Below are 15,244 nucleotides of genomic sequence, written 5' to 3'. Positions count from 1 at the left end.
GGGGACTGGGTTCGGTACCTCAGGGGTATGGGACTAGGGGTCCGCCTGGCGGGGAAGAAGGGGGGGGTGCTGAAGGTCTCCACACACACAAGGTTGTGGGGGGGCCCTCGCGACTCCACGTCTAGACGACAGGAGCCCCGCGGCATTGAAAGTGCAAGGCGCGGTGCGCGTGGGTGAGCGGTGTGTGTGTGTGTGCGTGCGCGTGCGCGTGCGCGTGCGTGTGCGTGCGTGTGCGTGTGCGTGTGCGTGTGCGTGTGCGTGTGTGTGTGCATGTGTGTGCGCGTCTCTCTCGAATGGCGGTACACGGTCTGCAGCTCGAAGGTGCGGCCGACCATATCTCCCCATATCTCCCCATATCTCCCCATCTCTCGCCTGGCGGTACACGGTCTGCAGCTCGAAGGTGCGGCCGACCACATCTCCCCATATCTCCCCATATCTCCCCATCTCTCGCCTGGCGGTACACGGTCTGCAGCTCGAAGGTGCGGCCGACCATATCTCCCCATATCTCCCCATATCTCCCCATATCTCGCCTGGCGGTACACGGTCTGCAGCTCGAAGGTGCGGCCGACCACGCCGCTCCAGCAGTCCGCCTTGAGATGGGGAGGTGTGGGGAGGTGTGGGGAGGTATGGGGAGGTATGGGGAGGTATGGGGAGGTATGGGGAGGTATGGGGAGATATGGGGAGGTATGGGCAGGTATGGAGAGGTATGGGGAGGTATGAGGAGATATGGGGAGATGTGGGGAGATATGGGGAGAGACGGGGAGATATGGGGAGGGACGGGGAGGGACGGGGAGAGATGGGGAGAGATGGGGAGAGATGGGGAGAGATGGGGAGGCATTCTCGCCTCGAACGCGAAGCGAAACTCGCCCGAGCGGGAGACGGGCGGCAGCTGGAAGAAGTCGCCGCAGAGGATGACCTGCACGCCTCCGAAGGGGCGCTCGTCCCGCCTAAAAAAAAGAAATGCGGCGGTGATCGCCACGGCGCTGTCCCTGGGAGAGGGCTAGCTCGTCCGCGGCGTCGCCGCACGGCACGCGCGACAGCCTACCAGCCGGAGGATGCGGAATGAAGACTGGGTCCAGAGCAGGGCGCCAGAGCTCCGCCTCGCGCGGCGCGGAGCCGGGGCAGGCTGAGGAGCGACGTGTCCGTGTAGTGCAGGAGTGCTGTTAGTGTCTGGCTGCGTGCGTGTGAGCTGTGGGCTCCGGGGAGGCGAGCCATCAGAGCTATGCCATGGCGGGACTGGCGAGATGTGGGGAGATCTGGGGAGAGAGGAGGAGACATGGCGAGATCTGGGGAGATATGGGGAGAGAGGAGGAGACATGGCGAGATGTGGGGAGACATGGGGAGATATGGGGAGATCTGGGGAGAGAGGAGGAGACATGGGGAGATCTGGGGAGATCTGCACTCTCAGCATAAACTGGCGTGCTCTCGCGTGTCCTCCTCTCGCGCACGCACCGAAGAGATTGCATCTAGAAGTGCGTGTGCGATCTCGCGTGTGCGTGTGCAGGCCGTGTGCAGGGGCCGTGGACTCCAAAGCTATGCTTCTTTTGGTGCTTGCTTCTTTGGTGCGTCTGCTCACCTCGATCTTGTCCAGCAGCGTGCCGTCGAGCATCGACACCTCGTCAATGACAGAGACGGGGAGATACGGGGAGATATGGGGAGATACGGGGAGAGACGGGGAGAGATGGGGAGAGACGGAGAGATATGGGGAGAGACGGGGGGAGATACGGGGAGACGTGGGGAGATATGGGGAGATATGGGGAGATATGGGGAGATATGGGGAGATATGGGGAGATATGGGGAGATACGGGGAGAGACGGGGAGAGACGGGGAGAGACGGGGAGAGACGGAGAGACGGGGAGAGACGGGGAGAGACGGGGAGAGACGGGGAGAGAGGAGCACCTCATCGATGACAAGCGCCCTGCACGCACGCCACTCGTTCCCTCGCCGCTTGGCTGCGGACCGGATCATGTCGGCCAGCGGCCGCTGTCCGTCGCCGATCCCCGCCCAGTGGTGCAACGTGACGCCGCCGACGGCGCAGGCGGCGATGGCGGTGGTGGCGGTCGCGGCGGTTGTGTCCGCGGGAAGCCGTTTGAGGAGCGACTTGAGAAGGAAGGACTTGCCTGCGGGAGGAGCATGCGGCCGACATCAGGGTTGGAAGGCGGTATGGAGCAGTGTCAAGTGAAGACGCGGAACAACGTCGCATACAGCGGAGTGCGTGTCCTCTCGAGCGCTGGTAGGAGGACCACAGCTTGGTACTCCGCTTCTAGGCGCGAGATATGGGGAGATATGGGGAGATATGGGGAGGTGTGTGGAGATATGCGGAGGTGTGTGGAGATATGTGGAGATATGTGGAGATATGCGGAGATATGGGGGAGATATGGGGAGATGTGGGGAGATGGTCGGAAGACAAGAAGGCTTCTAGGGCGACATGCCCGTGCCGGCGCCGCCCGTGAAGAAGAAGGACTCGCCACGCAACGCCGCCTTGAGCACGGCCTGCTGCTCCTGCATGATGACGGTACGCCAACCTCAGGGCGGGGGTACGGTGCTGTGCAACGTATGGAGCACCGCGTGAGTACCACGGGCTACGAGTCCCGTGAGTACAGCCGAGTACGGCCGAGTACAGCGGCGTACGTGTCCTCTCGAGCGCTAGCCGGGATACAAGAACACGTGGTCCGCTTCTAGGCTGCCGCTCCTCCGACAGCGCCTGCCTTGTCGACGGCGACAGCACGGGCGACGGCCGCAGCGGCAGCGATCCGGGCGACGGGCGCAGGTCGCGCGCCTTCCTCCGGCTGACGACGGTCGGAGAGGCGAGCGAAGGGGAGGCGGCGACGTTGGCCGCTGCGGGCGTCCGCTTCGCCAGCGGACGCGGCGGAGGGGAGGCGGCGGGCCGCTCGTCGCGCCGTCCCGCCGCTCCGCCCTTGAGAGCGTGCAGCCACTCGGCGAGCCTCGCCGGCTCGGCGTTGGAGAGGAGGATCTGCTTGTGCTGCCGCGCGAGGGTGAGAGTCGCCTTGCCGTCGCGCACGAATCGGGCGAGCAGGGCGACTCCGCCAGCCACCGGCCACTCGTGCTGCTCCTTCTCCTTCGCGCGGTCGCCGACCACGAGGAGCGCCCGGTTCGAGTCGTCGAGGCAGAAGCCGATCGCGGTGCGGCGCATCTGCTGCGTCCTCACCGGCCGCTGGCTCCGCGCGCACAGCGTCTGCACGAGGACATCTACATTGTCAAGCCAGACCATGTCGGTCTGGGGGCGCTGCCGCTTCGAGCAGAACACAGAAAAGAAATACTTGCCCCCGAAGAGCGTTTTTCTTTTTAGGTCATTTTTTTAAAAAGATGCGCTGCAGCTATAAGCGCGTTTGCTATTCGAAATACAAGTGCGCTCACTTAATGATTTTCGGCCGGCCGCAGGTCGGGCTGGACGCGGCTGTTTCGGCCGGCGGTCGGGGTCGGACACCAGCTTTGTCGGCGCGTCAGCGCCGAAGAAAATTTTGGGCGATTTTCTTGTACTCCCGTCACTTCCAGCTCACGCTCCCGGTTTTGTCAAATAGGATTCGAATCTCGAACTTCTATTTACTCCTTGAGGTTCCCTCAGGCCCGCCGCCGCGCTCGCTGGACAGCGGCCGTGACTCACCTGCTTCGGGCGCGCTGCTCCTCGGGGATGGCGAGAAGCGGCAGAGATGATGCTCATAGATGAGCTAGCCCCAGATGCCCCGTTTGCCCCACTGCGGCCGCGCCGCGCTCGTGCCGGCGTGCGAGTGGGTACAATGCACCCCCTCGGCCGCTCGCGGCCCGGAACGCATCGGGAGATATTCATTCGTATACGCCAAGACGTGCTCAGATGGCACGTAGTAGTGTGACTGAGCGCGTGGCCACTCTCCACCCTCGATTGCGGGTGCGGCCGCGGCCGCAGTGGTGTAGGCGGACAGTAATGATGCCGCGCGGGCGGAGTGGCGGACACGAGGACGCTGCCGTCGGACGAGGGGTTGCTATCATACGCAAGCACGAGCCGTCGGTGACGCGACGGCGTCATCACCGTTGGCCAGCATAGAAGCGCGAAAACCTGCCGTGTGTCGGATGCGTCCCCAAACTTGTAGCGCTACATCTTTGGACACACACCGGCGGGCGCTTTCGAGGCGACCGGCAGCATTTTTTCTAGCCACATGGACCTTTTTGCGGCACGATAGCTGGGCTGCAACATACGTGTACCTACACTCGACTACAGCTACGACTGCAACGGCGCGCAGCGCCGAAGAAAATTTTGGGGCTTCTCGAGCGGCGGCCGGTGTGGACGCCGTTGTTTCGCAGCTCGGTCGGGGGGGGGCGCCCCTGCGTTTCCCTGCGGTCGGTCGAAAATCATTAAGTGTGCGCACTTGTACCTGCGTTTCCGCTAACGGAAGCGACAGCCTCCAGACACACACCTCATACACACATATGGAGCCCCTCTCTCGCCCCCCTGGCGGCGGCAGTGGCCATGGCGACGCTGACGGCGGTGGCACTCGTGGGACGTGGCGGTGACACTCGTGGCCGCGGCGGCGCCTGGGCAGCAGAGAGCTGTCGCTGCAGTGCTGGCGGCAGCTGGCGGCGGCGGCTGGATGCGGCGGCTGGCGGCGGCATTGCTGGCGGCGGCCATGCGGGGGAGGCGTTGCTGTGGCGGCGATGCAGCGCTGTCCTCGCGGCTGACGTGCGCCCGGGGTAGCAAGCACTGGCAGTCTGCCGGCGCGGCCGGCGCATTCGAATGCGCCCGCCGCGCCGGCAGACTGTTGGATGGCCACAGTCGCGAAAGTGGGTGAAGTACGTGCGGCGCCGTGGCAGCGGTGGCCAGGCGGCCCCTCTCGGTGCGCCACCGCGACCGCGTTGCGCTCTCGCGCCTCGCCATGCTGCAGGCTGGACGTCAGGGACATTTGTCGCGACTTTCAATAGGGAAAACGCAACGCATCTTGAATACGAGTACTCGTATGGCTGCAGGGCATCTTTAATGGATAAACAGAGAAAGAGAGTGTTGGGCGGCCACTGACGGTATGGTCTTGCACTTGTGCAAGATTGGGCGTATTCTGCTGCAGTCCCTTGATGGGAGGCCCCAGGGTGGGGGCCACCTCGGTTACTGGACCGTGTTCAACGACGTTGAACATTGTTCAACGTCGTTGAACACTACTTAGGAATGGCCGTAGCTCCTCTCCACGAGCGATTGAGAAGACGTACCACGTGTCGATTCTGTATAGAATTGCAAGGCGCACACGCTGGTGCAGGCGGGGAGTCGTCGATCCGACTCGTTCCGACGTGAAGTCGCCGTGAAGGATTGGCAAACAGGGCATTTTGCCCAAGATTTGCCCTCCCGCGCGATCTTCTCGCGTCGGCAAGCGCGCGGGCCAGGATGGGCGAGCCGGTCCCGCCACGCTGGGCGGGCCAGCGGCTGGCACGCGCCGGCCACTCCGGCGGCGCGGCGGCCTCATCGCGCTCGTCGTCTGCGAGGCCACCGCTCGGCGTCGCCGCGTCCGACGGCGATGGCGCTTGGCTGTGAGGTGGGATGGCGGCATGGTGCGCGCGGACGTGGGGGTGGTGCGGGATGCGCGTGCCAGCAAGCATAGTTTCACCTCCCCAACCCCGCAGGCGCGCCGACGTGCTGCCCGAGCGCGTTTGGAGGCAGCAGCAGCTCCTCGCGAGGCGCCTTCGGAGGGGTGCCACACCCCTTTCCCAGCCGCGCGCGAGTTGAGCTCCGATTTGCGCTCTTTTTCGCACACGCCCGACGCTAGTAGGTGAGGATCGACCATCCTCCGCAAGCAGGGCTTCGTCGGGCGCGTCTTCGTCGAGCGGTGGTGCATCTCCCATGCTCCCACCCGCGCCCTCCTCGCAGCCCGCCCGCGGCCGACACCGACGCCCTCACGGGCTCACCCTAGTCGTAGGTGCGGGTTTTTTGCGTGCCCTCCGTCGATACGGGGCGCTGGGCGATGGCTGGGCTTGTCGCCGGGCGAGCTGGCCCCTCAGTCGGCCGCGGAGCGGAGATGCGAAATCGAGGCGGCGCGGCCCCTGCGCGCAGCCTATCCGGCCGGCGCGCGCATGGTTCCGTAGCCCGTCTAGTGCCTCACTGACCAACTCCAGCGCTACGGTCTACGTGGCCGGTGTGGTACTGGGGCTGGGCAGCCTTGGGGCCGGCGGAGACCGCCGTCTAGCGGTCGCACTAGTCGGATATCGTTGTTCAACCTGTTTGTTCAACGGTTGTTCAACCATACTTTGAGCCTTAATTATTAATTCGGGTTTGGGTCTCTGAGGTCGATACTAGCGTCTATAACTTGCCACAAGCATGCTTTACAAAAGTCCAGCGGAGCTGGACTCGCAGAACGGCCGTCCGCGCGCGCTGTGAACAGCGCCGTGGTTGAACACTGTTCAACGTCGTTGAACACGTGACGGTCCAGTAACCGACCTCGAACCCCACCGTTGGACTGTGCGCTGCGCTGTCGCTCTGTCGAGCACGCTCTCGTGCTTCGTTGTGAAACGGGATGATCGCAGAGAGGTGCGTCTTGCCTTTCTGTCGCGCCTACCGCGCGTTGGCGACTCGCAGAAACCACTGCAGTCTGCGGGAGCCACGTGGACAGCAGTTTCCCGAAGCTGGCCAATCCCGACAGTTGGCTCCCGAGTGACAGCCCCGTCATGGAGTTCCATGCGATGAACACTCGGGGCGGAGGACACGCTTTGAAGACTTCGTCACGATACCGCCCTCCTCGCCTGCGGCGAGCGCCGCAGCATGGGACCTCATCCCGAGCAGGCTAGGCAAGTCCCCGAGATACTTTGCTGGCTCCCGTTGGCAGCTATGTCTTCGGTCGGATTAGCCTCAAGGAGCTCTGCTGGCGCAGCGCTATCACTTGCTACGAAACTTTGCTACGCAACTCGATTACGCGGGGGCCCAGACCCGGCGTCCCACTCTCGTGTGAGGGGGCTCCTGACTGACCTGGCTATCGACTCATCGGCTCTTGTGGCCGAGAGGCTGTCAACCTACTGAGTTGGGTGGTAAGCACACTGAGGGCAGATAAGTCTCCTCAGTACCCTTTCGGTTTGGGCTCCGCTTCAGCGCGCATCTCGGAGGCGTGATCGGCCGGTGCACTGCGTGCACGCCCGAGCGCGTCTGCTTCGGAGCTGCCGCAATGCCGCTAATGCTTCAGCGCAGGGCGCCCAGCGCCACCCCCGAGCCCCGCCTTTGGTGGGACAGCGGCCGCTTGCGTGTCTCGTCTCTGTCGCCGCCTGGACAGCGGCGCGGCGAGGCAGCTGCGCGCTGGACAGCGGTGCGGCGAGGCAGCTGTGCGCTAGCCCCGCTCGACTCAAGGCCTCCGTCCATCTCCTCTCGTCTCATCGCCGCCTGGACAGCGGCGCGGCGAGGCAACTGCGCAGTGGCGCCGCCTCTCGACTCGAGACGCCCGTCCGTCGCCTCTCGTCTCTGACGCCGCCTGGACAGCGGCGCGGCGAGGCCTCCGTCCATCGCCTCCCGTCTCATCGTCGCCTGGAAAGCGGCGCGAGGCAGCTATGCGCTGGACAGCGGCGCGGCGAGGCAGCTGTGCGCTGGCGCCGCCTCTCGACTCGAGGCCTCCGTCCGTCGCCCCTCGTCTCTGTCGCCGCCAGTACAGCAGCGCGGCGAGGCAGCAGGGCGCTGGCGCCGCTATCCGCTCGAGGCCTCCATCCGTCGCCTCTCGTCTCATCGCCGCCTGTACAGTGGCGCGGCGAGCAGCTGTGCGCGGGACGGCGGCGCAGCTAGGCAGCTGTGCGCTGGAAAGCGGCGTGGCAAGGCAGCTATGCGCTGGACGGCGGCGCGGCGAGGCAGCAGTGCGATGGCGCCGCCTCTCGACTCGAGGCCGCCGTCCGTCGCCTCTCGTCTCATCGCCGTCCGGACAGTGGCGCGGCGAGCAGCTGTGCGCTGGACGGCGGCGCAGCTAGGCAGCTGTGCAATGGCGCCGCCTCTCGACTCGAGACGCCCGTCCGTCGCCTCTTGTCTCTGTCGCCGTCTGGACAGCGGCGCGGCGAGCGGTGCGGCTAGCAGCTGTGCGTTGGACGGCGGCGCAGCTAGGCAGCTGTGTGCTGGCGCCGCCTCTCGACTTGAGGCGTCCGTCCGTCGCCTCTCGTCTCCGTCGCCGCCTGGACAGCGGCGCGGCGAGGCAGCTATGTGCTGGACAGCGGTGCGGCGAGGCAGCAGTGCGCTGGCGCCGCCTTTGACTCGAGGCCTCCGTCCGTCGCCTCTCGTCTCATCGCCGTCTGGACAGCGGCGCGGCGAGCAGCTGTGCGCTGGACGGCGGCGCGGCGAGCCAGCTGCGTGCTGGCGCCGCCTCTCGACTCGAGACGCCCGTCCGTCGCCTCTCGTCTCCGTCGCCGCCTGGACAGCGGCGCGGCGAGGCAGCTGTGCACCTGACAGCGGCGTGGCAAAGCAGCTATGCGCTGGACAGCGGCGCGGCGAGGCAGCAGTGCGCTGGCGCCGCCCTCGACTCGAGGCCTCCGTCCGTCGCCTCTCGTCTCATCGCCGTCTGGGCAGCGGTCGGCGAGGCGGCTGTGCGCTGGCGCCGCCTCTCGACTCGAGGCGCCCGTCCGTCGCCTCTCATCTCCGTCGCCGCCTGGACAGCGGCGCGGCGAGCAGCTGTGCGCTGGACGGCGGCGCGGCGAGGCAGCTGCGTGCTGGCGCCACCTCTCGACTCGAGGTCTCCGTCCGTCGCCTCTCGTCTCCGTCGCCGTCGTCTCTCATCTCCGTCGCCGCCTGGACAGCGGCGCGGCGAGCGGCTGTGCGCCGGCGCCACCCCTCGACTCGAGGCCTCCGTCCGTCGCCTCTCATCTCATCGCCGTCTGGACAGCGGTGAGGCGAGGCGGCTATGCGCTGGCGCCGCCTCTCGACTCGAGGCGCCCGTCCGTCGCCTCTCGTCTCATCGCCGTCTGGACAGCGGTGCGGCGAGCAGCTGTGCGCTGGACGGCGGCGCGGCGAGGCAGCAGTGCGCCGGCGCCACCTCTCGACTCGAGGCCTCCGTCTGTCGCCTCTCGTCTCATCGCCGCCTGGACAGCGGTGCATCTCCGTCGCCGCCTGGACAGCGGCGCGGCGAGCAGCTGTGCGCCGGACGGCGGCGCGGCGAGGCAGCTGCGTGCTGGCGCCACCTCTCGACTCGAGGTCTCCGTCCGTCGCCTCTCGTCTCCGTCGCCGTCGTCTCTCGTCTCCGTCGCTGCCTGGACAGCGGCGCGGCGAGGCGGCAGTGCGCTGGACAGCGGCGCGGCTAGGCAGCCGTGTGCTGGCGACGCCTCCCGACTCGAGACGCCCGTCCGTCGGCCGTTAAATCCCATGCCGGCTCTCCGCCACAACCCCCGCCGGGAGGGAATCCCTGCTCACAGAAAAGGGCTTCGAGCCCTGTCTCGCGCACGCCCCTGGCGGGCGCCGCGGACCAGTTCCGCGAGCGCTCGTCAGCGGGTGGTGTGCGGTTCTTGCCGTAGTTCCTCTTCGGTCGCCTAGCCCCGGCGCCGTCTGGCGGACGCCTGCGTGTCACGAGTGCGAGCCGCTCGCGGTTCGTACGCCCGCTTGCGGGTTCGAGTGGCGGGCTATCCCGCTTGCGGGATGGCTTAGCGGGTTCGAGCCGTCACACATTGGCTGCCGGGGTGTGCCGAGGGGGGGGCTGGGTGGGCGGTAAGCCGTCATTGCCCGGCGCTGCTTGCAGCGCTCTGGGTGGTAGTGGCGGCGCTCCAAGAGTGGTGCTCTTGGGAAGAGGTTCCTCCTTTCCGCTCCCCCCCCGCAAGGCGCGAGACACAAATCCTAATGTGCAGACACCGGCGGAGGGCGTGTCCCCGTGCAGCGGTAGTCCCGCTGTTTGAATTGGATTTAGAACAAGAACTGTCTATTACTATTCCGTATTACACAGCTTACACACAACATTTTACCTCTCCCCCCCCTCCCCCCCCATACACAATCACGGTAAAGCCGTAGCGGCGAGGCTGGTGCCTTTAATGTTAGGCGCACACACAGCTCGCCAAGATACGATCTTGAGAAGCACCGCCGCTGCCCCGGTGGTCGCCAGTGGGTGTTTTTGCCACTGAGTTCTGGCGCCGTGGACTTACGCCTGTGAAGGGCTAGAGTCGCGGGTTAGAGAGAGTCCATTCGTTGTCCGTCGCGCCGCCATGTGGAGCTCGTATTGCGCTGCCTTACCGCTTACCTTGTCCAGTAGTCCGGGAATCCTCGCTGCCACGGTGGGTCGCCAGTGGGTGTTTTTGCCACTGAGTTCTGGCGCCGTGGACTTAGGCCTGTGAAGGGCTCTCGTATCGTCTTACCTTTTCCAGTAGCCCGGGGCCGCGCACTCGTTTTCCCTGCGCGTATGCCGGACTTGCACCGATTGCCGTTCGCTATTGTCTTCGGCCCCAGGGTCGTTCGCTATCGTCTTATCACATGTCAGGCAGCAGAGGCACTGCCCCAGTCTCATGGCGGGGTCGGCGGCGCCGGCGGGTTGGGCGAGGCCGGTGGCATGCAGCCGGGCGTGAATCTAGCGATGACCCACCAAGCTTGTAGCCAGCCCTCACGCGGAGCACGCCGCACTAGCAATGGACAAGTAGCGCGAGTAGAAGGTCGATCCAATGGCCGCCGCCGCGTTGCATCGTCCCGAGTAGCCCGTGGTGGCGTGGTTCTCGTTGGGGGTGATGTTCGTCGCACAGCCACACCAGGTGAGCGCGGGGTTGAGGTGGCTCTCAAAGATGGTCGTCACCGGGTAGTAGGCGTTGCCGGGTTGGTTTGGGTTGTTGCACTGGCCATCGACTGAGTTGTGGCAATCACCATGCGTCGTCGCCTTCCCACACCAGTTGTTCGCCTCGCCCTCGGGCAGGCCCGAGACCGTCACCTCACCGTCCATGCAGCATGACTGCACGTAGCCGATCGCCTCTGCAACGCGCAGCTCCGCGCTGCCGCCATGCGTCTGCGTCGTGGTCGTCTGCCAAGGGCCGACGGTAATTTGGCTGTCGGAGGCGGGCAGGTCCAAGTCGAAGACCTCGCTCGACTGAATGAAGGCATCGAGCGTCATGGCCGGGGCCGCCCAGCACGGCGATTGCATGCACTCGGACGTCGAGCCCTCTTTGTAGATGTAGTGCATGGGCGAAGCGAACTTCTTGACGACACCCTCACCAAACGAAATGGCCAGAGCATTGGCGCAATCGGCCTCGTAGGCACCACCGCTTGCAGCTTTCCAGGCCTTGGCAAGGTCGGCCGGAGAGATCATCGTCGACGCTGGGGACGGACCCGGAGAAGGGCCTGGGCTGGGCGACGGTGACGGCGACGGGCCTGGGCCAGAGCTGGACATGCAGATCGCTGTGTACAGCGACGCGACGGCCGCCGGATTGTCGCCAGCCCACTTGCACACGAGACCTTCGCAGCACCCAGTGGTGCCCGGTGGAGGGTACTCGCTGAAATCGCACGACGCGGCATCACCTCCGTTGCACGGCGCGCAGTACTTGTTCTCCGCGATCCCCGGCCAGCAGTTGTTGAGAAGAGCAAACTGCAGGCCAAGACCGGGTTGCGCGTCGCCAGTCGCCGAGTTCTGGACAACTTCCGAGTTGGAGTTGACGGGCACGGCGGCCGCGCACACGATTAGCGTGAGTAGCGTCATCTTCATGATCATCTTGCACCTGAGACAAATCTCGGCCACAGCGTTGGCCAGGGAGAGTGGCACACTAGCTTCGGCCGCAGGGCGCACGCGGGGGGCGGCCGAGGCACGCGGCGGGCCGCATCGTGAAAGTTGAGATGGGCGCTTGCATTGGATATGTGCACAAACAGCTACATTCGCTTTGTGGAGGTGTACGGGGTCTGAAATGAGAGGGATGGGGACGGGGGACAAAGTCGATAAGCCTGCGGGGCGGGGCGGGGGGGCGGCCGGGGGTGCGGGAAGCGGGCTCAAGATGCTAGGCTCGCGCGCGCGCGGGCGGGCACAAGCTGGAGGACAACCTTGTGGTAGACCAACTGGCAGACCAACTGGCAGACGATGCTCGGGGAAACCCCTGATGGCGCTGGGGGCTGGCGAAAGGTGTAAAGGGGAACCACTGAGCGAAAGAAGAAATAAAGGGACCACTGAGCGAAAGAAGAAATGCCCGGTGTTGAGAGAGAGAGAGAGAGAGAGAGAGAGAGAGAGAGAGAGAGAGAGAGAGAGAGAGAGAGAGAGAGAGAGAGAGAGAGAGAGAGAGATGGAGGGTCTCGGAGGGAGGGCCGGCGGCGCGGTGGGGGGTAAGGCCCCGATGGTGGCGGCGACAGGGGCGGCGACAGGGGCACCGGAGGAGAGGGAGAGGGAGAGGGAGAGAGAGAGAGGGAGGGAGGGAGGGAGCGAGAGAGAGAGAGAGAGAGAGAGAGAGAGAGAGAGAGAGAGAGAGAGAGAGAGAGAGAGAGAGAGAGAGAGAGAGAGAGAGAGAGAGAGAGAGAGAGAGAGAGAGAGAGAGAGAGAGAGAGAGAGAGAGAGAGAGAGAGAGTATTTCATGCGGAAGGTCCACGAGAAACACGCGGCGAGGGCGACAGCAAGAGTCGAACGGGCGGCGCCTGATTCAAAAGACACAGCCACATTCCTGAGACGCGCGAGAGCAGCTCGTTAAAGGCAATGGGGTCTAGATTTGGAGCGCTCGCCGAAGAGGAGTACGACAAAATAGCGCCCGATTGCCTGCACGCTGCCCGCACTGACAGACTCCAAAACAAATACCCGAAAGAAGAGAGGGGAGCTCTCGCCGGAGAGGTGACGAGTGAAATGCAGGTAGTGGGGAAGGCAGCATCGATAGCCATTCAGACACAGCTTTTAGGCGCCATTCTTGCCAGAGCATCGCTGCATGCAGAGTGTGTGTCCCTTGCTTGTTTGTATGTTTAGTTAGTTAGAGCGGATGCGTTCGTTCTTTCTTTTTTCGCTAGCGATCTGTTTTTTCTTTCGAGATCGCCGCACGCCGCCCAGTCCTCCCCGCCGCCCAGCCCGCCGCCGCCCAGCCCGCCGCCGCCCAGCCCGCCGCCGCCGTCGCCGCCCCCCCCCCTCGGCGCCGCCGCCGCCCTCGCCGCCGCCGCCCTCGCCGCCGCAGCCCTCGCCGCCGCAGCCCTCGCCGCCGCCTCCGAGCCCGCCGCCTCCCTCGCCGCCTCCACCGTCGCCGCCCCCACCGAGCCCGCCGCCGCCGTCGCCGCCGCCGCCCTCGACGCCGCCGCCCTCGACGCCGCCGCCCTTACCACCGCCACCGCCACCGCCGCTGCCCGGCCCGCTGCCGCCGTCGCCGCCGTCGCCGTCGCCCCGACGGCGCAGCGGCGGCGCAGCCACCCGCTTACGCGTTACGGCATCGTCTTGGGGTTGTGCTCGCGCCGGCCGACCTCGCCGAGCCGCTAGCGCGCGAGGGAGGCATGTGCGTTGCGCCGCTCAGCGGCCGTGGAGGGCGAGCGCGGGGGATGCGCGCGCTTACTAGTAAGTGCTACATTGTGCGTGCTGTATGTCGGTCTGCACACTGTACAGTGCCACGGTGCCAGTGCGCAGTGCCAGTGGGGTGTGAATGTGAACACTGACCCTCACACACTAAGGGTTGGTCAACCATGTGGGTCAGTGTTACGAACCATGAAAGCCATACCGGAGGACAAGCCCACACGGACGCACAGCTACGACGCAGGAACTACACACACACAACAAATAGCCATACCGGAGGACAAGCCCACACGGACGCACAGCTACGACGCAGGAACTACACACACACAACAAATAGCCATACCGGAGGACAAGCCCACACGGACGCACAGCTACGACGCAGGAACTACACACACACAACAAATAGCCATACCGGAGGACAAGCCCACACGGACGCACAGCTACGACGCAGGAACTACACACACACAACAAATAGCCATACCGGAGGACAAGCCCACACGGACGCACAGCTACGACAATACGTGGCCCGACCCGCCCGCGTCCGCGCCGCCTGCGGCCGCCGGGGAGAGCGACTAAAAAGCGACGAGGCGAAGAAGAGTGAGTCGAGAGAGGACGGAGGCGAAAGAGGACGGCTTGCAAGCGCGCTGTTCCAGCACGCTACTTGCTGGGCGGGTGTCCGAAGGTGAGGGAACCCGTCACCTCGAAGCCCGCCTCGGAACCACCAATAGCGGACTCGCACGAACCGAGGTCGCCGTTGATGGGCCAATTGGCCCGTGCGTCCCAGGGGCACTGGCCTGAGCCTGTGTCGGTGAGGTAGTACCCACCAGTGGCTGTCTTCAGCGAAACTGCACCTGTGAGGGGCCCCCCATTGATGTTCACATACTGATCTCCGTACATGTACGTGCACTTGTTGCCGTCCACAGCGCTGCCGGTAGCGATAGGCGTCTGTGGGGCGTCCTTCTTCCAGGAGAGGGAGCACTGCGTCTTCTGCTCGCTCACGATACTCCACACCTGCTGAGTGAAGGTTTTGCCCGGGTGGCCAACGCTGTTGCAGTCGCCCTGCCAAGGGTAAGGGATGAGGTTCGAGGAGATGTTGACAGGCGCAATGTCGCAATTCACGCCAGCTTGATTGAGCTTCCAGACGTTGCCCGTCTGACGCAGCTCGTCCGCCGTCTCACCCCCCGGCGAGATTGAGCCACCAGAGCATTTGGTCTCGGCTTTATACAACGACGAACCGGACGCAATGGGGAGCTTGTCCGGGTTTGCGACCCCGGTCGAGTAGGACACGATGGAGCATTGCCACGAGTCAAACGAGCTCGCGTCGTGGTCCTTCTTGAGGGCAAGGGCAAGCACTCCGGTGCCACCCCCGTACTTCTCAGCGCGGTTCACGAAGCAGGGCACGCAGTGCTGGTTCTCTGCGTCGCCCTTAGTGGGGGCCTTCCATGGCGGAGGCCAGAGGGTGATGGTCCGTGCGCCAAAAAGCGGCCCGGGAGCAAACAGCGGCCCGCGCTCTGTCGGGGTCGGCGTCTGCGCACGCACGGAAGTGATCACGTCGGCTATTGTGCGGCTGTGACGGGGATGTGAGGAGAACGTGCGTGTCGGGGAAGGAAGCGCTCTCACCGGAAGCGCATTCACGCCGCCACCCAGTACGGTGATGAAGCCGAACAGGGAGCCAACAGAAGCCGGCTTCAGGTGGGTCATCATCTCTGCGAGGCCTGCGTGGAAGCGCACTGAGATGAGCGACTGGCAGGCTTGGCTTCAGGCACGTCACAGTGAAAATCAGTGGCTGCGCGGCTGAGCGGTGGCGTGCTACTCGGGAAACAGCGGCACGCCCTGGAAACAGCTACATTCGCTTTGTGGAGGTGTACGGGGTCTGAAATGAGAGGGAT

At 65.0% G+C, this 15,244-nt stretch overlaps 2 protein-coding genes across 2 annotated transcripts in view; both read right to left on the bottom strand.

Annotated features, from left to right (window-relative positions):
• EMIHUDRAFT_240924 (hypothetical protein) overlaps positions 1–3,232 on the bottom strand; it is a gene marked incomplete at both ends in the record, with an annotated part of 4,637 nt that extends 1,405 nt beyond the window's left edge. The window contains 2 exons of the mRNA XM_005774189.1: positions 2,429–2,525; positions 2,668–3,232. Of these exons, the coding sequence (XP_005774246.1) occupies positions 2,429–2,525; positions 2,668–3,232 (662 nt within the window). The remainder of the gene's footprint in view (positions 1–2,428; positions 2,526–2,667) is intronic.
• Positions 3,233–14,012: 10,780 nt separating this feature from the next.
• EMIHUDRAFT_240920 (hypothetical protein) overlaps positions 14,013–15,244 on the bottom strand; it is a gene marked incomplete at both ends in the record, with an annotated part of 5,185 nt that continues 3,953 nt past the window's right edge. The window contains 2 exons of the mRNA XM_005774188.1: positions 14,013–14,882; positions 14,976–15,111. Of these exons, the coding sequence (XP_005774245.1) occupies positions 14,013–14,882; positions 14,976–15,111 (1,006 nt within the window). The remainder of the gene's footprint in view (positions 14,883–14,975; positions 15,112–15,244) is intronic.

Source organism: Emiliania huxleyi (assembly GCF_000372725.1).
Source record: "Emiliania huxleyi CCMP1516 unplaced genomic scaffold EMIHUscaffold_319, whole genome shotgun sequence".
Taxonomy (NCBI): domain Eukaryota; phylum Haptophyta; order Isochrysidales; family Noelaerhabdaceae; genus Emiliania; species Emiliania huxleyi.
This window is presented reverse-complemented; position numbering and strand designations above follow the sequence as displayed.